The sequence below is a fragment of the Camelus dromedarius genome, chromosome 10, assembly GCF_036321535.1.
Source record: "Camelus dromedarius isolate mCamDro1 chromosome 10, mCamDro1.pat, whole genome shotgun sequence".
Classification (NCBI taxonomy): Eukaryota; Metazoa; Chordata; class Mammalia; order Artiodactyla; family Camelidae; genus Camelus; species Camelus dromedarius.
The window spans coordinates 77694278-77718316 of NC_087445.1; the positions used below are offsets into that span (position 1 = coordinate 77694278).

The following is a 24039-nucleotide window of genomic DNA, read 5'->3' on the forward strand; positions in this document are numbered from 1 at the left end:
ACACCTGGGGCCTGAGTGCGGGGGTCTCACGTGCACGCGGTGTGGACCCGTGCCCAAGCCTGCCTGACTGCAGGGAGTCGGCTCAGAGCAGTTGGCCCCCACCACGCTGCGGGAAGCAGGACCTCTTCCCAGGTCTGCAGGGCTTTGGCAGCAGGGTCCCTCATGCCGCTATTTTGTGACACGAGCTGTCCTTCACCTGCACGGGCTGTCCGTTTCTTTGCAGGTGGCACAGAATCGCTCTCAGCATCCACAAGAAGAATGTCACGTTGATCCTGGACTGTAAAAAGAAGACCACCAAATTCCTAGACCGTAGCGACCACCCCATGATTGACGTCAACGGCATCATCGTGTTCGGCACGCGGATTCTGGACGAGGAAGTGTTTGAGGTACGTGGGGGACAGGCTGCCCCACGCCACCCCGGGGCGGACGCTGGCGCGTGGTCGCCGTCAGCAGGCCCATCCTCTCCTCGGTGACCTGGGGCCAGCCAAGCCGGGGGCCCCGGGGGAGGAAAGCTTCTATTTAATGGTAGGAGGAGTGTCTGCCAGTGGAAACAGGTGGTCGAACGGGCCGTCGGGCTTTGAGCACGTGGGGAGAATGAAGTTTGGGCCTCATCTCTCTACTGGGTCCTACTGGGGCGACGTGGCAGAATTCGGCGAAGTTCAGGGGCCGGCCGGGCTCGGGGCCGGCCGGGCTCAGGGCCAGACTCTCCATTCTCTCCCGTGCTGATCCCAGGCCTCGGGCAGGGTGTTCTGACCTTTCTAACCCTCAGTATCTCCATCTGAAATGGGGTCACAAAGGCAGCTACTTCGTAGAACGTGGCAAAAATTACGCGAGGTTGAATGCTTGTAGTAAGTGCTTGGCACGTGGCAGCCAGCCATTCTCGATAAGTCCGCGTCGGAGCAGGTGGAAGGGCGGCCTGGAGCCCAGTGGGTCGGACGTGGAGCCGCAGGGAGAGACCAGAACGGCCGCCTCACGTGGAAGCGAGGGGGGCGGGGCAGCACATGAAGGGGGGTCTGTGGTCCTGCCGACCTTGGCAGCCGTTCTGCGGAGCAGGCGTCCGGGACGGCTGGGTGCCTCGATCCGGCTGGCACTGTCAGACTTGCCCAGAGACCGGGGATGAACTGCAGGATGGCCAGGCTGGCGCGGCTTCTGGGGGGTCTCGTGGACTGGGACTGGGCTTTTGCTGGTGTAGACATCTTGCTGGCAGGAGGATCCAGGTAAAGCAGGTGGCGTGGGGAGCTTCAGGACTCACCTGTAAAACATGGGTGCCGAGAGTCGACATTGAGAGACACTGGGGCTCACCTGGGCTCGCCGGGCTCAGCTGGGACACGCTGGGCTTGGGTGCCCAGGAGCCGGGGTCGCTGCCGCTGCCCGTTCTGCTGCTGGAGGTCTGAACGCGGAGGCGGGTGGGTGCGCCTGGGCGGGCCGTGCGCGGGGTTTGAATTCACGGGTTGTGCGGCAGCTTTTCTGTGCGGTCACCTCTTTCTAATGTCTAGCGCCTTTGGTGAGCAGAGAGGGTGTCTTACTGTAAAGATCCAGAAACAAGCGTTACCCATCTTAAAAAAAAAATCAGGATCCTGAATGAAGAGCCAGAACAGCTGCTTTGCCGTGAGCACAGGCCTGTCAAGTCTCCGCCGCTGGAGGGACACTCCAGGGGCACCACCGGGGGCAGAACCCGGCTCCGCCGCTCACACGCCGAGAGCTCCTGGGTGGCCGCCTCGCCTCCCCGGGATGCTCGTGCGCACGAGGCGTGCGTGAGAACCGCCGCCTGTGCCTGGCCCACAGCCAGCATCCTGTTGTGGTCACCCACGTTCAAGACCAGAGAAGGAAGCCCATTTGTCATTTTCAGGAAGAAACGGGTCTTGAACCGGAGAGCGCCGGGTTTCCCCCTCTGCCTGGCCTTCCGGCACACAAGGCAGGTCCTGCTCTGCGGCTGAAGGCAGGCGGGCTTTGGACGGAATCAGTGGCCCAGGAAGATGTTCAGAACTCCGGGGAGCCCTTCTTCCTGGTCGTGGCTCTCAACTTGAGCGGGAGTGGCCGCCGGGCACCAGATTTCTGTGAGCCGCAAGGCGTTCATGTTCTGAAGGCAGCATCTCCCTCGCTCCGGGCCTCCCTGGCTGTCGGATGTGCTCACGTTGGAAAATGTGCCCTGTTGTTCCTAAAGACCAATGGAAAGCGGCGATGCCTTTGGGTGCCCCTCCCAGCGCAAGGAGCAGGTTGGCTGGGTGTCCTCGTGTCCCCGCCACTCTGTCTCAGGCCGAGTGAGACAAGAGTTTTTATTTCTTTTGCAGTTAAAGTGATGTAACTCTTCATGCAGCAGATCCCAAATACACACTTGCCGTATTAACCACTTTGGTTCTTGGGAAGTCTCTTTAAAAGGAGGGGCCAGCACTGCTGAAAACTGTTTCCCCAGCAGCCACATCCTTCCCCTGGACGGATGACTTCCTCTCATTAAAAGCCAATTTGTCCTGAAGTGAGGCTGGGGGAGCCGGAAGGATTCTGGGTACTTTGGTGTGGGGCCAAGTCGCCGCCGGCACACGCTGACTGGTGTGTTTTGTGCGGTTTCCAAACAGGGATTTACCCGACTCTCGAGAGAATGTAGGGGCCACCGGGGTTTTTCCTGGGGTGCGCGTGGCCCCACACAGGCCCCCTTTGTCCAAAGTGAAGTGCCACTGAGGGTAAGAGTCAGAGATGGAGGCCCTCAGGGCCAAGATAAATAAATGCTTCCTGCGGTGCAGCCCCGCGTGTGTGGCTGGGACGGGGGGCAGCGGCCCCGGGCTCCCTCGGCTCGCCAGCCCCGGTGTGAGCCTGGCCCTGATGGCGCTGCCCTGCTGTAGGGACGTTGGACATCCAGTCCTTCCAGAGCCACCCGGGGAGGAAGTGGGGTGCACAGCCCAGTCCCCGCAGCTGGTGGCCTGGAGCCCATGCTGCGTGTCTCCAAGCCCAGGGTCCTCATCTGTAAAACGGCGCAGCGGGGCCAGTGCCGTGGGTCGCGGGGCGGCCAGGTGGGGTCTGACCCCCAAGGGCCACAGCGAACCACACGGACCTGGTGGGCAGAGCCATGGCCGTCCTGGCCCACGTCGGCGTCCACCTGCCAGCGACATCAGCCGTGGTAGTGGCCGTGACCGAGGGGTGCTCTCTCTCTGGTGTAGGGTCACGAGCTGTCCCTTATCTCTGCTTTTCCAGACTCACCTGGTGAGTTAGGTGCTGGGGCTCCCGCCGCTTTAGAGGCAGGACGCTGAGCTCAGACGATGGAGCTGCCTGGGCTCACGGGCAGCCCCCTGTGCTGAGAAGCCCAAAGGGAAAGGCCTGGCTGGGGGTCCTGCCGCCTTGGTGCTCAGAGGCGTGGGCCTGCTCTGGAGGGGCGTGCCCTGAGGGGCTGCCGGAGGAGCTGCGGGGGGGGGGCACCCACGGTGGTGTTCCCGGGGCGCTGCGTGTCCCGCGTCACCTCTTCTCCTGGGATGCGCCTGTGTCCTGGGACTGTGAGCAGCGGGGTCCCCAGGGCTTTGTCCTGCCCCGCCCAGGCTCTGCTGCTGGGGGAGGTCGGGGCCGCGCGTCAGGTCCTTACAGAGTTGCCTTGCACGCCTCCCTGCGCGGGGAAAGGCTCGCTTCCATCCCAGGCTTAGGAGCAGGCGCTGTGTTTTCGGAAGCGCAGACAAGACTGCCTGGAGGGCCAGCGCGTCCGGCAGGACGTGGAGAGGGGCAAAGCTGGGTGGGAAGCCAGTCAGGGCCGCCAGCAGGGCCCCGTGACAACGCAGCGCCTGCGTGCTCTGCCCTCCCGCACGCGGTAAGCCAGTGCCCGAGAGGCTGAGCCCCCCACCGCAGGCCACCCAGCGCAGCTGCAGCACAGCGGGGCTGGTCCCAGGTCTGTGGTCGCTGAGGGCCGCTGGCCTGTCCTGACGTTGTGACGGAGGGCGGGTGTTAACGGTCACAGCCTCCCCGGCACCTCTGTCCACCTGACCAAGGAAACGGGACCCCCACCAGGGCGGCGCTGGTGGGTGCCTGGCCTGGCTCTGGCCCTCGTCCTGCGCTGGCCCTGAGGACACCGGAACCCCCTGGCACCTTCCAGGAGGAGCCAGCACGAACTGCTTGCTGGGGCCTGGCTGTCCGAGCTGGCCTTCCCTGTGTGCCTGGTGGCCTTGGCCAGCCCCGCACCCTCACTGGCCTGGGCTGTGAAATGTGGGGACGGCCTGGTGGACCCCACACCTCCCTTGGCTTCTCCGTGGGTCTGGAGCTGGCCCGTGTCTGGTGTTCCCCATGGAGGGGTCTGGAGGGTGGGACGGTGGGGAGGGGCTCTGCGGTGGAGGGACCCTCCTCTGGGGCGAGCCTTAAACAGGAGCGGGCGTGGAGGTGGAGCCCTGCCCCGAGGGGCGGGGAGCCAGTGAGCTCTGGGCCGAGATCCAAATCTGCTTTTAAGCTGCTGAATGTTTCAAGGGGCAGCAGGACCAAACACTGCGAACTGGAGCGTTCCCTGCAACACCCCCGGTGCTGGCGGGGAGGTGACGGCGCTGCCTGCGCGCACCGAGCCCGGCTCTGCCTGCTCTCCCTCAGCCATCTGGAAAGGCCCGGTGCCTTACCTGATTCCTGGTTCCCTTTTTCCAGGGGCCTGGCTTTTCCACTCACATGGTCTTGGAATTGAGCTTTCCTGGGGCAGGAGCGGGGCCACCGCCGGGGAGGCGGCTTGGGATTCCTCCCCTGCGACGTGAACGGGACCTGGCAACAAGGTCTCGAAGGAGAGGGTGCCGTGAGCGGGTGTCAGGCCGAGGCTGTGACCTCTGACCCTTGACGACTCCAGGAGCAGCCTGTCCCGGGCCCCCTGGGGTGCAGGACCCAGTCTGGTGAACGCGAGCTGACCAGCGTGCACCTGGGTGACGAGGGGTGTGGTGTGGGGGTGCTGAGGGGCTGGGCTGTGTGGGCCTCCTGGGTCCCGTCACACTCGGGGACGCTTTGCTGGGAGCGCGCTCCTCCTGCGGGGGCTGAGCGTGGCTGGGCGTGCCTCGTTGGCACTTTTCTCCATCTGTCCACTCCCCACGGCTTTGTCAGTCTGACACTATCTGTTGCTCCAGTGTCACCTCTGCAGCTTCTGGTTTGCGTGGGTGGCGGATTGGCCGCTGAGGACCACGTGCGGGGAGTTGGAGGTGCGTTTTGATCTCCGGTTCAGGTCCAGGAAGGCCTGGACCCTTGCCTGGGGCAGATGGCCGGGAGCCTGCGGGATGGGGCCAGTGGCCAACGGGGCATCAGGGTGAGGCCGGCGGGGGCAGGGTGACGGTGGCGAGATTGCACGGTCTCGTGTTGATGTCTGAGCCAGGGGCTTTCGTCTGGAATCGCTCCTCGGGTGAGCAGGGGTTTCCGGGGGTGGGAAATGCTGGCCTGGGTCCCCCTGGGTGCTGGTGATCCCTGTGGAGTCAAGCAGCCGGGGTCAGGGGAGGGGTGTCTCCTCCCAGGGCTTGGCAAGGAGGGGGCCAGAGAGACCCCACAGCGTCAGGCGGGCCCTGCTTCTGCCCACGAGCTGCGGACGTGGGACGTCCCGCTGCCTGGCCCAGAGGGCTGCAGGCTGTTCCCTGGAGACTGGGAGCAGCAGGGCCCCTTCCCGCAGCTCACACGGGACTTTCTGCACTGTGGGTCCTGTGGGAGGCTGGGTGCCTGGTGGCCCGCAGGCCGCGGTGGCTCCAGAGGGAGGGCCCTGGGGCGCGTGCGCGTCGCGCGACTTTGCAGGCGGTCCTGGCCACTTGGGGAGGAAGGGTGCTCCCTACCTCGGTTATCATGACAGTAATGGTCCTGTGGCTGTGGGTACCGCCCTGCCTACGGTGGGCAGGCTGGAGGGGGCGAGGGTCTGCAGGTGGAGGAGGGGCTGGATTCGATCCTCCCTGCAAACCGTGTGCATGGCCATGGCTGTGAGGCTGTGGGGGTGATGAGACCCCTCTGAGGTGGGGGGGGGGCTCCCCAGGCCGGCGTCCGGCCGTCGGTGCCCGTGCCTCCGGGCTGTGAATCGCCCTGTGAACCCGTCCACCACCTCAGGAGAAGCTCTCTGAAACGAGGTTGGCTCTCAAGGCTTGGTGCCCACCTGCTGAGGGCACCCCGGGGTTGGAGGGGCCGGGGGGAGGGGGCCTCTGACGGCCGTGCAGAGCAGAGCGTTCGTCAGAGGCCTTCGATGGCTGCTGCCGCCTTGATCTCCGAGGACGTGGGAAGTCCATGCCAGCCGGTTCCCGTCTGGGCCCCTGGTTTGTCTGGAAGCTCTCAGCACCAGGACGCAGGCACGTGTGGAGGCGGCACTGTTTGGTCTCTTCCACCTGACGAGCCTTCACGGAGCCTGGGAGACATGCATTGTGTTGGCTCCGAGGAGCCCAGAGAGGTAGAGCCACCTGCCCAAGGTCACACAGCAGGGAAGTCAGTGCAGAGCTGGACTTTGGGCCCCGGTCTGGACCCTTCCCTGGATCAGGTGCAGGAGGGGAATTGCTGGACCCCAGTGTCAGACTCCTGTCCCTGCCCCTTTAGGGGTCTCACTCTCCGTCATGACAGTCACTGCCCGCTCCCTCCCCTCTGGAGGGTGACCGTCCAGCCAGCCCCTGGTTCTCCGTCCTTCTTGAGTTCCAAGGACTAGGAGTGTCTCCAGTTAAAGTGACCCCCTCCTTCCTGCCCCTCCCCCTAGGCCTGGCCCTGCTCACTTTCCGTCTGGAATCACTGTTCTCTGGTCTCCGCTGCATTTTCCAGGCCCCTCCAGGTGGTGTCTGTCCAGCTGCGGCCAGTCCAGAGTCTGTCCAAAAGCAGGTCTCTCAGGGTCTGGGGAGTGAGCAGGTGGCAGCCGGGACCCGAGGGCACTGAGGTGACTCTGACCCACACCCCAGGCTTGGCTTCCACAGGCCTCCTCCAGAGCCCAGCCCTCTGCTTACAGAGCGTGCTTCTGGGAGCTGGTGTTTGAAGCCACTTTTTAGGAATCGGGAGGGGCAGATTGTCTCCAGAAGCCAGCCACTCTCGCCCCAGCCCTCTCGCGTCCAGCAGTGAGTGTTTGCAGTCGAGGTGGCCGGGACCAGGGTCGTGCCGCGGCCGGGACCAGTCGTCGAGCCGCGTGGCCTTGTGTTCATGATGCCCCTGTGCTTGAGGTACTAGATCACAGCACAAAGTCTGCTCAGAACGAGGGCGCTGGCGTGGGGTGTGGGGACCAGCCCCAGCCTCTAAAATGAACCCCTCCCGGCCACTCCCCCTGCCCGGCCCCCTGGCAGGGATGCACGTGTCTTGCGTGTAACCGAGAGGTCCCCAACCGTGGCTGTGGACCTGCAGAGAGGTCCCACGGAGGGTAGGGGTCTGACTGTCACAGATGATGCTGAATCATTCTCTTGGTTGACAGAACAAGCAGCAGAAAGGTGTTTCAGGCTGGAACCGTGTTCTGGAACCAAGGAAGTGACATGCAGTGAGGATCAATGTGAATTTCTGCCCTTGGGTTCAAAGTAGTCAACTGTGCAGATGCAGGGTGGGTGGGCGATGCGGCCATAGGACATCCCCGAGGGGGAGGTGCAGGGGTCCAGGCAGGCTGAGCCCGCCAGCGAGCCGGTGGGATGTGGCAGCATCGGGGGCGGAACAGAGGGCGGGATGCTGGAGGGAGGGCCGGACTGTGCCCGGCGAGGCTGCCGGAAGACCCGAGGTCTGAGCCTGGGCTGCGGGTGATGGGGGGTGCTGGGGGGATGCTGGGGGGTGCTGGCGCCGGAGGTGGAGCGTCTCACCAGGGGGGAAGATGGCGGATGAGGAGGTGGCGGAGTGAGGACCACGAACAGGATGTGAATGTGGCCTCCAGCATCCACCTCCTCCACCAGGCGCCCTCCGAGCCCACGCCCCAGGATGCCTGCCTTGACCTCCCCGGGCAGAGTTGTGACTCGGTCGTCTGGGCACCTCTTGAGGAAGCAATGAAAACTTGAGGTCCGAGGTCAGGGACACTGGCTTATTCATCTTTGTGTCCATAGACTCATCACAGAGGTGCGAAAAATGCTGGTTAGATGAATAGTCAGAGCTGCCTGCCTTCAGAGGGAGAGGCTGGTGAGCTTTCGTGAGGGATCAAGGGCTGACGGGGTGGTGTTGGTGAAGATGGCGGTTGTGGGGTGGAGGTGGCGGCGGTGGCGGTGGTGGTGGTGGTGAGGTAAACGGTGGGGATGTAGCGATGGTGGTGACGGTGATGGTGGTGATGACGGTGGCTGCTTTGTCTCAGCCCCCCTGGGTGCCAGGCCCACGAAGCATCCTGCTCAGACCATCACGCTGAGTCCTCAGGACCTCTCTTCAAAGTAGACCTTATCCTCTTTTGCAGACGCACATGCGGAGGCCTGGAGCGGTCACGCGATGTGTTTGAGGCCCCACAGCTGGTGGGGGCCAGCACGCAGGCGCCCGTGTCGCTGCCCCCGCGCGGCGCCGCCCAGGCCTCCTTCCTCGGCGGGCCCGTCCCAGCGTGTGTGTCGCCTCTGCCCCTCGGTCAGCCCGGGGTCCGCAGGCTTGCTGCTCCCACGGTCCAGAGGGGAGGAGGATGGGACAGCTTCGCTTATATGCCGCCCAGGCTGGGCTGGGCCTCAGCGTCCGGAGTGAGGTATCGAGGGCCGGTCAGGTGACAGGGGCTGTTTGTGGGACCCACGCCCTTTATAGGGTCGTATGTGCCATAAGCCAGCCTGGCCCCTGCCACTGGCTCTGCTGCCTTCGGTCTGGGGATGGGGTGTCCCCACTCTGAGTTCACTAAGCTGACCCTTTAATCACTGTGGCCAATTTCAGGGTCGGATGGGGCTGGGATGTGACCATCCGGCCTCCGCCCCTGCCCCCGGCCTTTTGTAGAGACCCGGGGGGCACACGCAGCCCGCACCGGCGCAGGTTCCGCCCCAGGCACTGTGGGGCCGCGCCCGGCTGGCGGCATGGGTGAGAATTGGGCGGGAACCGGCGGTGGCCGCGTAGCGGGGGGACGCTCACAGACGTGGGCCAGCGAGGCAGGGCCTTGGGGGCAGGAGGACGCGGTTCCCAGCTGCGTGGAGATACTTCTCTAACACTCACCTGAATGATGTTAAACTGTCTCTCACACCCTCCACGGGTGCTCTGCAAATCACGGAAAGAATTGTTTAGACCCTCTCTGGTTTGGGGCCCTTTCTTTTCTGTTGTGAGTTATGATGGAAAATACCTCAGCAAGATGTAAAATGTGCCCGGTTTGGGCCAGGAGAGACTGAACAGGAAAGGGGGAGCCTTTTCTGTGCGAATTCTCCTGGGACATCAAGGAAGTGTCTCGTAGAAGCCCCTCTGCCCCCTGCCCCCCACCCTCCAGGCTGGCCCCACCTGTCCAGCTCCACCCGGCTCCCCCAGGCAGGAAGGCAGCAGCGTGCCGGTCCCGGGCGCTCTGCACGCGTGTGCCCACTCCGTGCCGCTTGTTGGCATGTGCAGCCGTGGCACAGCGCCCGTTCACGGGGCCGGGCGGGCTCCCCACCAGCAGCCCCCAGGCTGGTGTTGCTCCCCCTCCTTGTACAGACGAGGAGACGTTCTGGGAACACAATGAGGTTCCCTCGGCTGGGATGGAAGCGCAGGTGTGTGGGCCCCGCGCCCCCCCCCCAGCATCCTCCCCCAGCCGCACGCGGGCGGCTCCGCCAGGTCAGCCCCGCGCGGGGCAGATTTGTGGCCAGAGCGGCTGGCATCAGGAAGGCCAGTGCTGCCCTCGTTTTCGCCGTACAGAGGGCACGCCCTCCCGCAGCCTCGGACAGGAAGCCCCCGTCCTCTCAGGTTACCTGCGTGTCTGCGTTTGCACGAGTGTGAAATGCTCTGGCTAAAACTGGCTGCAGGATCCGCAGGCAGGGCCAAGTGCGCGGCGGGAGCCCCGGGCTGGCGGGGCGGGACCAGGCAGGGCCGCGGGCGGGCGGGGGAGGCCTGCACAGCTCGTGGGAGCCGGCGCGGGATGAGAGGGAGCCGCTGCCGGCGCTCCAGGCTGGGATTCATGAGCGAGGGCCCCCCTCGTTTGGGCAAAGACGTTTCCCGACTCCACAGCCCCCAGGGGCACAAAGCTCTCCAATGAAAACTTCGCAATTTCCTCAGCTTGTAGCAGAAACACAGTCTGGATAAAATCTCTTAATTGGAAAAGGCAGAACGGGTTCCCTCAGCAAAATGCCCGGCTCAGCGAGGGCTGAGGACGCGCGTCCTGGTGGCTGCGTCCCCGAGGGCCGCCCGGCCTGACCCGGGCAGGAAGACGGGCCGCCCATTGCCACCCCGGGCGTTGGGGCCGTGCAGGCAGAGGCCGCGGTGACCGCCGGGCCGGGCTGGTGCGGGAGCTGCCAGGGGCTCCGTCCAGCGTCACTGACGTGGTGGGGGTGGAAATGAGACGTGTGGGAGGAGAGAATGAGGGTGTCATCCGAGCAAGGGCTGCTGTTCGAGGCATCGGCACCTGCTTCCCTGGTGGCGGGGCCACCACGGGGCGGGCCGCGCCGGACTGCCGAGGCTGGGGCCTTTAGAGCTAAACTGAGCAATTGGAGGGGCGGCCTGGGGCCAGAGGTGTGGACTTGGGGCCGCCTGTGTCCGTGAGGCAGCGGGGCGCGCACCTGCCCGTGGAGGGCTGCCTGGGAGAAGCGGCTGTGCCGTTTACGGGAGCTGGGAGCGCGCTGCAGGTGCACCACTCCATCTCCAAGAAGCCCAGGCAGCTCTGGGTGGGGCCCACGGGGTGGTGCCTCGGGACCCCCGCGCTGTGCTCTTGAGAGAGCGAGCCCCTCCCGGAGCCTCAGTGGATGCGTCTGTGAGGTGGGAGACAGGAAACGGGGCTCCAGCTCCCGCACGGGGAGGCCAGAGGAGGCTGCTGGGAAGGGGAAAGGCTGACCGGTCAACGATCCGTTGGGGCTGTGGGCGAGGCGGGGTGGGGACAGCCCCGGGACCTGGGGGCTGCTGCTGAGGAGGAGATGGAGTCCCAGGCCCGCTGGTGCCACCCCAGTGCCCTCAGTGGGTCAGCTGCCCGCTCTGGGCTGGGCCGCGCGTGACCTTGTGGGTCCTGACCTGTGGGGAAGCCAGAGGCGCACTGTCGGGGGCGGCGTGCGCTTAGGGCCTCCCGGCTCCCGGAGAGAGGTGCTGCCAGCAGGTGGCCCGCGGGGACATGCGGTCTGCGTGCTCGGTCAGGAGCTCAGGTGCGGGTGCTCTCCTGGTGCCCCGGGCTCTGCGGGGCTCAGGGAGGGAGAGGAGAGGGGGAGAGCGTCCGTGCAGGGAGGCGGGGTCCCACCCCCATCACAGCAGATGAGGGGAAACCAGGGGTTTCAGGGGGAGAGGAGAGGGCAGTGGGGGACCTTGGTGAGTGCCCGCCACCGTCACGGACGAGGGGCCAGCAGGCCCTGGTCAAGCGTGAGAGTGGCGTGAATGCCGCGGGGGTGGGGTATGTGGCGGGCCCTCTTGGTTCTGCATGGTTCTTCGACCTCACTGCCTCAGTTTCCCCATCTGTAAGATGGGGCTTGTGGTGGGGCTCAGGGAGGATGCACGGGGGGTGTCCAGCAGTGGCCAGGCGCACAGTGGAGCCATCCCGGCGTCACAGTCCCTGGGACTCAGAGACCTGGGAGCTGACCCACTGCCGAGCCCAGGGGGGTCCACCCCGCTGACCTCAGGTTCCTAGTCTGTAAAATGAGATGATTTTACTACATCAAGGGTTTTGACTTTCTAAGAAAACCCTGGAAGCCCTTTCTTACGTAACATCTTCCGGGGCAGCCTGATGTGTAAAATCTGCTGAAGACCCCAGGCCCCTCCACGGAACCCCTTTTGAGAAGCCTGCCTGGGCTGAGCTGCGAGGGGCAGGGAGGCAGGATGCCAGGACGTCCCAGGGGCGCAGCGGAGCTGGGACTGTCCCCTGGCGCTCCCCGGGCTCCGAGGGGCTGCGGCTGGGGGCCCCGCATGTCCCACCGGCAGCCCCTGCGAAGGCTCCGCGGGGCGGGGCTTCGTGACAGGTTCTGCCGCCTGGAGCTGGAGCTGGTTTCCCGTCACTGGAGGCATGGTGAAAAGCTCTTGAAACCATTCGTTTCACACTTGAAAGGCAACATGTACTGGTTTGCGGGCAGCCGTGGGGCCGACGCCTCCAAGCTGGGTGGCGGCTGCCGGCGTCCCTGGGTTAAGACGGATTCTGGGGTTGCCTCTGGCCTCAAGGAGACGAAGCACTGCGGGAGACGGGGACGGGGTCTCTGCACGGGACATGAGGTCCCGGCGGCCCCAGCCTGAGACGCAAGCTCGGACCCTGCATCCCTGGCTTCCTTCCTGTCCCCGTGGCGGGTCTGCTTTGGTTTTCTGAACTCCTGGCGGAGCCGTCTGTGTGGTCCAGCCAGGCGTGGAGGAGGCTGGGGAGCCGAGGCTCCCAGAGGCTGGTCCTGTCTGGGGCTGCCCGCTGGTGGCCGGTGGGCCTGGGACAGTCCCCCACGGGCCCCTCGCTCCAGAGGGAAAGTGGTTGCTCTAGTGGGACATTCCAGGAGGGACAGAGGGCGTCCTGAGGCGTCACTGGGGGTGGAAGGGGGCGCCCCCCTGGGGGGCTGCACTGGCCCAGATGTAAGCTGGGAGCTTGTCGGAGGACTAAGGGGGCGGCTCTCAGTCCTGGCTGTGCGCCACAACGACCAGAGCCTTACGGCTCCGAACCCCACGCACCCCACCAGCCCTTTAAGACGGAGTGTCTGAGGCGGCCCCTGCTGCGGGTGGGGCCGGAGGAGACAGGACTTCCCTCTGCCCTGGAGGCCTCCACGGGGCAGATTTCGTGACGGTCACGGGTTTCAGGGACGCGGGTGTCCTTGAGTGTGACGCCCCTGGACACCGGAGCCGCCCCCTGTCCCCATGGCTGCCTGCGCCCCCCCAGCACTCCATCAGTGCCTTTGGGGCCAGGAACTGTCCCATCTCTAGTCAGGATAGCGATCATCGGCCCGAGGGGAGAGGGCTTGGAACCCTCGGCCCAGGGCGGGGCCACCGTGCCTCCTGGCTTTGTGCTGACCTGGTCCCCCCGTGTGGCCAGAGAGGGGCTGTCGGTGGCTTCCTTGGGTCGTGCGGGATGGGTTTGAGCCCCGGCTCCTCCGCCCAGTCCTCGGTGGGGTCTGCTGCTGGGGGCTGTGGGGGCAGCATCCTGGGCCCCTCCCTGCCCTGCCCCCCGCACCCCCGGGAGGTGGCACCAAGGCAGCACCTGGCTGCACACATACCCGTGGGCGGTTTGAAGACTCGGCAGCGCCTGCTCCGTCTAGGAGTTTGGGGGCAGAGCTGGTGCCACTCCCGTGTCACCCCAGGGTCCTGCCCCGGAGCTCCCTGCTCCTGATGGGGGGCTCAGCCACCCCCTGTGCAGGAAAGAGGTAGTGGGTGGGCTGGACCGGGCTCCAGACAAGGACCCAGGGGTAGAGCTTCTGGGGGGCTTCACGCCTGCACCTCAGCCTCCCCTTCTCCACGACGGGTGGGGGGCCAGGGCCCCGCCCTCTGAACAGAACAAATGGGCATTTTTTTTGGCGCCAAAACCCACCAGAGGACTTGGTGGGAAAAAGGATTTTGAACACGTGTGGGCATTTGCCGGGGAGGGTGGACGCTGGGAATGAGGGGGCTCCACGCTTGCAGGGCCCTCGGCTGATCACGTGTTCACTCCTGCACGTGGCGGGGTGGGCGGGCGGGCAGGCGGGAGCCAGGCCTGGCTGGGGCTGGTCTGCACCAACGTGCTCCCACTCCAGAACCGGGGCTGAGTGGTGGGAGACCCCTCTGCTCGGGTTCGTGGGTGTGGACGCCCCGGTCTTCAGCCCTGCTCACCACCCGCTGTGGGGCCTGAGTGCCACCGTGTGCAGGTCTGGGAGGCCCGGTGCTGGGCCGGGAGCCCTGGGAGACAGGGACACGGGGACACCGGCCATGTGCACGGCCCGTGGACCTGGCTCTGCGGGGAGACAGGCCCTTGCCCAGACTGCTGCGATCAGTGTGCTCGCAGCTCCATCGTGGGGCTCCCCCAGGGGTCATGCTGCCCCCAGGGGCCCCGGCCTCCTTCCTTCCAGTCACTGCATGGAGGACGTATATTCAGACGTCAGGCTGCCAGGTGGAAGGAGAAAATGTTGTATCTGAGTGGGATGAAACTTGAACTAGAAGTCATGTTGTTTAATGAAAATATGTGCTTTCGAGTCACCGGTTCTGGCGTATGGTTCTGCTGGACAGTTTGAAACAAGGGCGAGGGCCTGGTGCCCCTGACACCCGTGGGTGGCGAAGGGAGAAGGGCGTGAATTTGCAGAGCAAAGCCTCCTGCCCGGTGCTGAGGGGTGGGTGGGGGGCTCCTCCCCTGCTCTGCTGCCACGACGCCCTCCTCGCTGCAGTGGGGGTGGGCGGGGGCTAGGGCCACAGCGGGCAGCACCCCCCGCACGCCCGCTTGTCCCAGTGGCAGGAGGGCAGAGGGGCTGCTGCTGGGCTGGGTCCGGTGATGCTGACGGGGAGGTGTGTGTGCTGGAAGGAGGAGCTGTCCACTTCAGGGCCGCCTGCCTAGAGTAAGGCCGCCGGGGCGGTGGGGGGTGGGAGGGAGTTCCAAGCCCCTCACTCATCATGGGGGATTTCAAACCCAGGTTGGGGGGCCACGTATTTGGAACCGTGCCTCAGGGACCAGGCAGGGGTGGGCCTTTTCTGGGCTCCAGGACTGCCACCCGTCTCTGGATCGGTTTCCCACCGAGCCTTTGGGAAGCCGAGGAGGGCAAGGGTCTTGTCCCCAGAGCAGTGCACGCGGCCGGCACCTTGTTTCACAGACCCCAGAGGCCATCTCTGGACCCAGGCTTAGTGGCCTTGGGTGGCATGTCCCCCAGCCCTGCCACAGTCTGGCGATGAGAGGCCACATCTGGCCCCCTCGCACCTCTCTCTCCCCTCCCGGCCCAGCCCGGGATCTGGCCCAGGGAAAGGGCTCACTCACCGCCAGATGGACAGGCAGGGCGGGTGCGCCTTCTTTGCCTGGGCCTGTGGTTCTGATGTGTGCAGATGGCCGCCGTGTTCTGGCTTCACTCATGGCCCTGCTCTGCAGGTGCCTACTAATGTGCCTCGGCAGAGCTGGGGTGCAGGGTCAAGGGCAGCCTCAGGCTTCTGGCCAGAAGGGGGCAGTGGGACTGGTGGGGACGTCGATGGAAACCTGACGAATTCACGGTCTGGGTACGACGGTGCCTTACGCGTGAGGCGCAAGGCAAGCCCGTGGTGTCGGGGCGGCCGTGGGCACCGCCAGGCAGTGGCTCTGGGCCACGGCTGCGTCCCTCATGCGCGGTGCAGCGGCTTGCACTTCGTAGGTGCTCAGTAGTTGCTTTTGATGAGTGGATGGAAGGATGCGTGGGTCATGGGTAGATGGGTGGAAGGACCATGGACGGATGTGTCATGGATGGATGGGCGGATGGAAGGATGGATGGTGGCCGGGTAGTGGGCGATTGTGCGTGGACGGGTGGTTGAGAGCAAGCCGGGCTCTTTGCCTGCGGTGAACACGCTCATCCTTCCTCCCTCCTCGGGGGCTGACACCCGCTTCCTGTTGCGTCCCCCTCGGCCCCACGACCTCCCCTCACTGGCTCTTCCGCGTGCGCCCTCTTGCCCCCTTTCCAGTGCCGCTGTCCTGCCGTCCTCACTCGGGTGCTGCCAGCGACCCACTCTTCACCCCTTGGGACCTCAAAGCCTCTTAATGCCTTCAGATCCTGCCCCCACCCAGGACTTTTCCTGAGCACCCCTCCATTGATCACAAATCCTTAATGCTCCTTACTGAGCACCTTCTGTGTACACGGAGTCTTGCCCGGGGGGCCCGTAGCCCCCGGGACCAGGTGAGGTGGATGTTAGCACCTTTATGCTCATTCGCAGCAGAGAGAGAAGGGCTCAGAGAGGTGAGCGGGCTGACGAGGGCCACACAGCCAGAAAGTGTTGTGCAGAGCAGCTCCTCCCCGCGCGCCCCGGGGGTGGGGATTCCCTCTGTCCCTGGAGCCGGCTCACTGTCACCGTGTCCAGTGCTCTGGGCTGTCCCTCGTCCAAGTGCAGTGCCTGTCCTGCTCCGGCCAGACCTCAAGTCAGGGGTCTCCCTGGAGGAGAGCGGCCTGCAGCGACAAGGAGCAGGTGCACACAGAGCCTTGCCCAGTAGCCGGCACCAGGCCGAGGGACGGAGGGCGGTGTGCGGGGACCCGGAGCGCATGGCGGGGGGCCCCTCAGGGCCCCCGGGGCTGCACGCCGGCGCGCCAGGGGCTTTCTGGAGGAGGGGAAGCTGTGCTTGAGCCAAGGTCCAGAGAGGTCTCTCCACCCGAAGGAGCGAAGGTGCAGATGAGCCACGAGAATGTGCCGCCCTCTGGGTGCAGCCCTGGCACCTTGACCCCAGGACCCACTGGTGATGGCTTCGCAGTGGCCTCAGGCCCGTCCTTCACTGTCACACAGAACGGGTTCTGGGGAAAACGCATGCGCAGCAAGGAGCACAGCCCTGGCATCGCCCCTGATGACCCTGTGTGGGCGCTGTCTCCAAGGACGGAGTCCAGCGTCCCCACATCCTTCCGCCTTCTTCCCCCAACTCCAAGAGCTCGGCGGGTCATGTGGCGATGGGGCCCCGCTCTCCTGCCCGGTGACTGCCGCGCTGGGCGGCTGGCCTCTTAGGGCTCATCACCCCCCAGCTGCAGAACGGGGATTAAGCGGGCGCAGTCCGCAGGGTCCTCGTGGGCGCAGAGAGCTTCTCTGCCCAGCGTCAGATTGACAGGAAATGCTGTCTAAACACGAGTCATTAACACAGTTATTACCACTTCAACCAGTTTACTCCCGCAGGATGGGGTCGAAGCCCTGCAGGACGGCGGGTGTTTGGTGGGGTTTGTGGGACCTGTGCTGTCCCTTCCCTTGGAGCTGCCCTGTCGTTTGCGTCGTCTCCCCATCGTGATGAGAACAGTGGAATAAAATGCATGCTCTCCTGAGCTGACAGTGGCGCTGTCAGCTGCTGGGAGGATGCCTGGAAAAGACCAGGAGGCTCAGTGGCTGGTGGGGTGATCCATGCACCTGCGGCAAGTAGTCAGCCGCGCATCCCCTTTCCTGGCTGAGTGATTCTCCGTCGTATGGACGAATGGCAGCTGGTCCCCATCCATGCGCCATCGGTGCGCGCTGGGCTGCTCCCACCCGTGGCTGCGGGGACGGGTTGGCTGTGAACGTGGGCGGCCGTGGGCTGGAGCCCCTCCCGCAGCTCTCTCTGGGGTGAACTGATTTGGGCGAATTGTTCATGTACCTATCTGAGTCCTTGGTATTGAAATTTCTGGGTCGTAGGGAATTTTGCCTCCTGAAAAAATCTTCACTCCCTACTCCTGTGGTTGGGGCGGCAGGGAAGGAGGCAGGGTGCTTCCAAGCCCTTGGAGTTTAGGGCTGAGGAATTCACAGGTTGCATTGATCGCCTGCAGGAGACAAAAGATCTGAGCACTGGTCTGGCACCTGGCAGGCGCTCAAAAGGCGTCTGATGGATGGATGGTTGGGTGGGTGTGTGGGTGGGTGGATGGATGGATGGATGGCTAGACAGGTGAACTGGTGGATGGTTGGGTGGGTGTGTGGGTGGGTGGATGGGTGGCTTGAGGGGCTCTTGGAAGCAGCAGCTCTCCCAGAAGAGGTCTGGCCCCGAGGACAAGCTTTCAGGTGTCAAGCAGGTCTCCTGGGTCCCCACGTGGGTCCCTCCCGTGCCGCCTGCTCAGGGCTCTCATCTTCTTTCAGGGAGATATCCAGCAGCTGCTCTTTGTCTCGGACCACCGGGCGGCTTACGATCACTGCACGCACTACAGCCCTGACTGTGACACCGCGGTCCCCGACAAGCCCCAGTCCCAGGACCCCAACCCGGATGAATACGTGAGTCCTGGTGGGGGCCAGGGGCAGGCCCTCTTGCGGGGGGGCGGGGGGGGCGGGGCACAGAAGCCGTGGGACCCCCGTTAACCCACTGGGTGAGAGTGTAATTGATCTGGGGACAAGGTAGGTTCCTGAGCCACCTTACGAAGGGTCCTGAGCCCTCAGAGTGACCGAGTCTCAAAAGGCCCTTCACACAAGGTTCTGGGCGAGGGGAGGGAGGGCTCTCTCACCCGGAACACCTGCGCCAGGTGCTTGAGAGAGGATGCCACCGGAGCCCTCGGGGCGCCGCCTCGGGGCTGCCAGGTCGGGGGGCTCGGGGCTGTCCGCGCAGAACCCCTAGAGGGACAGCCTCGGCCTGAGGGTTCCAGGAGCGTGCCGTCGCCTCCCTGCGGATGTGGCGACCGACCGACCGCGTGTCTGGGCTCAGCCTTCCAGCCCCCGCCCCGCCCTCCAGCAGCGTCTCAGTTAATCCTGTCTGCAGCCCTTTGTGCGATGGGAAGCCTTCCCAGCCCCTGCCCAGTAGAATTCAGTCACTCATGTCTCCTCCGGCCTCCCTTCTTTCACGGCCAGTGGGAAGAGGAGGAGGCTGGCCCCAGGCGGCCGTGGAGCCCGGCCCAGCACTTCGTGCAGACCAGAGCGCGGGGCAGGGTTCCCGCCCCCGAGGCCTCCCGCTCCACCCCACCCCCACCCCCTCAGCTCCGAGGCTGCCTCTCCTGTGTGGTTCTGGGCAGGTTGGGGGCAACCCTGGTGGCGGTGGCCTTGTGAGCAGAGCCCACCGTTTGGCTGGTTCTCCTGGTCCTCAGGTCCCGGGGTCAGAACAGCTGGACTTTTGGGGCCCATCTGTCGTTGAAGGGGACGTGGGTCCCTGTTACGTCCCTGGGACTTCTCGTGGGGCTGGCTCTGCCCCCCCGGGAGCTGGAGGGGGAGGACCCTGTTCAGGGCCCGCGGGCCGTGTCTGGAGCTGGGCGTGACTTTCTGGCACCTGATCTTCCTGGCTGAGCCTGCGGGGAGGGAGAGGCCGCTCGCCTCTCGCGTGGTCTCGCTCCTTCATCACGCGGCCCCGGTGACTTTCAGTACCCAGATGGAGAGGGGGAAGGAGACACCTACTACTATGAGTACCCCTACTACGAGGACACGGACGACGTGGGCAAGGAGCCCACCCCCACCGAGGTGCCAGTCGGAGCTACTCGCGAGACCACGGAGGTGGCCGAGGTCAGGCCGGGGGCTGCTGCTCCCTGGGGGCGACAGCGCATCAGGGGGAGGACAGGAGGCGCCTTGGCGAGCCTGGGGGGCTGTTGGGAGATGCATGGAGCCTGGGAGGCGATGGGCGGGACTTGGCGGGGACGCGAGTGGCCGGGTGAGCGAGGTCGGGGGGCGGGGGACCCTGGGTGCTTTGTGCTCTCGAGGAGCGCTGGGCAGCGGGATTCCATGGTGCTGTGTGACACCCAGAGACAGGGATGTGAAGGAACACGGTCCCCTCCCCAGAGGGTGGAGAGGACACTGACCTGTATTGCTGAGAGTCTGGAATGCTCTTTTTAAGCAATTTTGAGGCGCAGTTCACCCTGTCAAGTGTGTCGTTCTGGGACGTTAGTCCCTGCCCTGCACACCGCTGGGCGGGGCTTCCCCTCTCGGGCCCAGGCGGCCCCTGTGCTGGATCCACTGAGCTCAGCTGGCCGATGGGTCAGCCCCCACCTCTGGCCGCAGAGGAAACCCGAGACCCGGTCCCTGCTCACCGGCTGCTCCCTCACCCTGCCTGTCTCTGCCCCGGCTCCCAGGAGCTGACCCAGCCCCCCACGGAAGCCGCTCCAGTGCCCGACACCAGCGAGGGGCCCGGGAGGGAGGAGGACCCTGGCATCGGGGACTATGACTACGTGCCCAGCGAGGACTACTACACGCCCCCCCCTTACGAGGACCTCAACTACGGAGAAGGCATGGAGACCCCGGATGAGAACCCTGACCAGCTCCCCGACCTGGGCGCCCGGGCCGAAGTTCCCACCAGCACGGTCCTCACCTCCAACGCCTCCAACGTAATTGCTCCCCTGCCTGCCGGGCGGGCTTGGTCCAGGGGAGGGGGCTGGACCCCAAGGCCCCCCTTCTGTGCACCTCACCCTGCTGCCCCGGGGCGGCTGCCGTCCCCCGGCCCACCACACCTGGCCCTGCAGCCCTGTGCAGCTGGGCCGCTCCAAGTGCCCCCCGGGAGGCCTGGGACTTTCGGAGTGGACTTCAGCGTGGTCAGTTTTTCATCTGCAAAGTGGGTGGAATGAGGCCGGCCCTCTGGGTCTCGGGGTTCAGGTGGAAGGGGATGAGGACGTGGGGGCTGCGGACAGTGGCCCTGTCTGGGCCCGGGATGGGGCAGGCTGCTCAAGGCTACGCGCTGGGGATGCGGACAAGCAGACGAGACGTGAGGCTGGGGCGTGCTGGGCAGGACCGTGGGCTTTCCCGTCAGCCAGACCCGGCTTGAGAGCCCCGCCAGTGACTGGGAGAGTGCCGCCCCCTCTGGACGTCAGTGGTCCCATTCACAGCCGGCACGCTGCTCGGGGCGGTTGCCACATTTTCAGATGAGAGAGTTGAGCACAGCCCATGGCATCTGGCGAGTGCTTCAGAATAGCCGTCACATGATGCTGAAGTCTTGATGACCGCGGAGCAGACACACAGGGTTCTGATGGGTCCCGGCCCTTCTGTCAGCGGGCATGGGATTAGGGGCTCGTTACCCCGAGACCCTGGGCCCGGAGTCCCTTGGCGGCCCCACCTTCCCCGTTCCTGTCCCTGGGCAGCCCTGGTGTGCCGTGGGGTCGCGGGGCTCTGGAGTGAGTTCCCCATCAAGAGAAGGAGGAGATGCCCTCGACCCCAGGCGCCCCGCATGCTGAGGTCCGGGAGCCGCTGTCCTAGGAGTCCCGGGGTGGGGGCCCTGTCTCTGTCCGTCACCTGGCATCCTCAGGTGACCCCTGCCGCCCTTCCCTCTCAGCCGGACCCGCCTCCGGAGGATGGGGGCGACGACCTGGAGGGGGAGTTCACGGAGGAGACCATCAGGAACCTGGATGAGAACTACTACGACCCCTACTACGACCCCACCATCTCCCCGTCGGAGATCGGGCCCGGCATGCCCGCGAACCAGGACACCATCTACGAGGGCGTGAGTGGCTGGGGGGTGCTGGGCCCGGCCGGCGGGGGCGCCTTCCACGCCCAGGGGGGGACCCCCGCTTCGTCAGCTGTGCGGGTTTGGTGTAACCTGGACCGCCTCCCTTCTCTCCTCTCCTTCTCTCTCTGCACCTTACGGACCCCAGATCGGAGGGCCACGCGGCGAGAAAGGTCAAAAGGGAGAACCCGCCATCATCGAACCAGTAAGGGGCTTTCTTGTCATCTCCTGAGACGGGCGGGGTGCGGGTCGCAGCCCGGGGCACACGGTGGGTTAGGCAGGCCGTGGCCATACCCGTGGGACCCCTGTGCCCCTCTGCCTGGGGCCACTGCTGGGAGAGCCGCCGCGTGCCGCTCCGGAAGGCCCCCGAGCAGGGGGACGCCTGGACCTCGCCGGGGAGGAGGCGCCTGGGGTTCGGGTTGGTCGGGGCTCTGCGCTGCCCAAAGCAGGGTCCAGGCTTGTCGCTGTGCTCATCTCTCCTTGATAAAGACACTCAGCTTCTGAGAGGGAGGGGCCGTCCCGGGGGTCAGCGGGGACTAGCAGGCGCTGCGGGTGTGGGCCTGCGCTGCCGCGCCGCAGCGGGCCTGGGGCTCTAACCACTCACGCGCCTCTCCCGGCGGGCCTGCGGCGTGCGGGGGAGGCTGCTGCCGCTGGTGAAACAGGGAAGCTGCGTGTCAGCCACATGCGCTGGCTGGTGGGCCCCGGGCCAGTGAACTATCACGGCCGTGGGTCACGTCATGACGTTGGAGTGGAGGGAGGAGGTCCCACGTGCCGCTCTGGGTGGGTGGGTGGGTGGGTGTTGGCGGGGGCCATGCTCCATGTTGGCACATCCTCTGCCCTCGGGGAGCCGTGCCTGAGGGCCGCCGAAGCCAGGGCCCTGACCCGGGTGGGCGAGGTGCCAGACCATCAGGCGGGCAGGGCCCCCGTGGCTGCACACGATGGACACAGCGTCGTGGGCCGGGAAGCAGCTCCGGACATGGGAGTTGGGAAGGGCTGGCTGCCAAGGCCCTCCCCTGCCACGTCCTCCAAGCGCCGAGGGGAGGAGGCCAGCGCCCTGCACCACATCGGTCACGAGACTGGGGCCAGGCTTCCGCTGCCAGGACTCGGTTCCCGGTGGCTGAGCCCAGGCTGCAGCTGGAGACTCCAGGGCCCTTCTGATCTTGGGGCTCCTGGGATGCAGAGCTGAGGCAACCCCCTCCTCTCGTGGAACTGGGGAGGGTCTCTCGGACCCTTTTCTCCCTTGGCACATGAAGCCAGTGGCTGGGGCAGACAGGACCGGGGACTGGGTGACTGTCCCACTCCGGGCTCCCTCCAGGCCTGCCCCAGGGAGGGGCCCGTCCACTCCCCCAGGGCTGCGGCCGCTGGGCACACACATCCTTTCCTCGGGTTGGGACCATCTCCTTTCCGTTGCTCCCTGGGGTCCAAGAGACACAGGGCTTGTCTGAGGCCAAGGGATGGGGGTGCAGGGCTTCCGCCAGCACCAGGTAGGTCCTCACTCGGCAATATGAGGAGCCCTGACACCAAGTCCAGATTCAGAGAGAAGGGTGACCCTCGGGGCAGAGCACTGCAGCCGGAAGTCGGGGGAGCCCCCTGAAGGGCCGGGCTGCCGAGACCCCTGTGGCCCTTGTAGCTGGGGGAGTGCTGAGGGGCCCGCCTCCAGCAGGGCTCCCCTGCGGGCCAGCTGTGTGCACCTCCCGGGGAAGTCGCGACCGGCTTGGACGTTCCCACAGGTGGCCTTGGTCTGCAGTGGACTGCTGCTGACTTGGGTGGCCTCTGTGGTGTCCCCGTCGCTTCAGTGAAAGGAGTATCTTGCCTGGCAAGAGCGAGCCCCACGGGCAGGCAGCAGCTGGGCTCTGCGGGGTCCTGGCTTTGGTCCCCGCTGTGCGAGGGCCGGGCCGGCACCTCGGTCCACACGAGCTTCCTGCTCGCACGTCCCCCCGACTGGGCTGACCCTGTGGGAGAGCTGTAGTGCCCCAGATCTGGGTAAGGGGCGGGGGGTGAGCCTGGTGCACGGGGTGTCCTGCTGCCAGGCTCTACCGGGCTCCACTGTGGAGGGCGGGCCAGGGGAGAGGGCTGAGAAAACAGAGGCGGTCCAACACAAATAGCGTGTCTCCAAAAGATTCGTTTCATTTTTCTTTCGGGGAGGAATGGGCCATCTGGACGCAGCCAGGGAAGGATGCCCGCCCGCTCTGGCCCCGGCGTTCGCACCCCCCAGCCCCCAGCCTGCGGGGAGAGCCCGTGGGGCCGAGGCCGGTTCCCACCGGAGAGCTTATGTAGATAGTTGGAATTTCTCAGCCTGGAACCTCGCCAGCTGTCCTCAGAGTCTTAGCTGCCCATAGACACATGGCCGAGTCCTGGGAGGCGGCTGGCGGGGTCTTGCTGCTGACCATGCGGGCGTCCCGGCCCGTGGAGGCTGGAGGCTGTTTCCTCTCTCTGCCACTTGCCCCCGCGCCCTCCCTCTGGGGACATGTGACTCACCGTCCAGGGAGCCCTCGGAAGCAGCTCTTCCTCTCCGTCCATCCCAGGGACGTCGGGCTGTTTCCCACTCAGATCCAGGGCCTTCTGTAACCGGTCCGCAGCACAGTGGCTCCTGAAAGGGGCAGGGGTCCTCCACTGGAAGGATTCAGGCTCACCGGTCCTGGTGCTCCCAGCCGCCCTGGGACCTCAGGGACCAGGGATCCCCAGAGTCCATGGCAGGGAACAGCTGGTGAGCGCCCACCACAGGCAGAAGATGGTCGTGTCTCCGTCCCCCGTGGTTTAGGAAAGGTCTTCTCGGTCTGTGCCGCTCAGCAGATGGATGGGCCTCCTGTAACAGTTAAGTTCTCCTCAGGCTGAGAGCTTGCTCCCTGGTGGGGTGTGGAGCCGGCTCCTGCAGGGGGCTTCTGCTCTCCGCGGCCTTGGGAGCCCACCTCGGCGGGGCGGTGGCCCCGGGCCCCTTCCTGGCGATGGCTGAGCCTGGGAGAGCGCAGGCACCCCTCACCGGGCTCGGCCATCCAGCAGCTCCCGGCCCTCCCCAAGCTGCCTGGAGTGGTCCGGGCTGGCGCTCCCGTGAGGGCCTGCCCGCCACACCCCCGCCCCCGGACCGGCAGTCGGTATGTCTGGGAGCACGGCTGCGGCGCCCCAGGCCCGACGCGGCC

General features: G+C 65.6%; 1 protein-coding gene across 3 annotated transcripts in view; it reads left to right on the forward strand.

The window, feature by feature from the left end:
- The window catches only part of COL5A1 (collagen type V alpha 1 chain), a 142791-nt gene that overhangs the window by 39255 nt on the left and 79497 nt on the right, over window positions 1-24039 (forward strand). For all 3 annotated transcript variants that reach the window (XM_064490758.1, XM_064490759.1, XM_064490760.1), the window contains exons 4-9: window positions 224-386; window positions 17638-17769; window positions 18841-18978; window positions 19542-19793; window positions 20732-20899; window positions 21051-21107. In XM_064490758.1, coding sequence (XP_064346828.1) covers window positions 224-386; window positions 17638-17769; window positions 18841-18978; window positions 19542-19793; window positions 20732-20899; window positions 21051-21107 — 910 coding nt within the window. The remainder of the gene's footprint in view (window positions 1-223; window positions 387-17637; window positions 17770-18840; window positions 18979-19541; window positions 19794-20731; window positions 20900-21050; window positions 21108-24039) is intronic.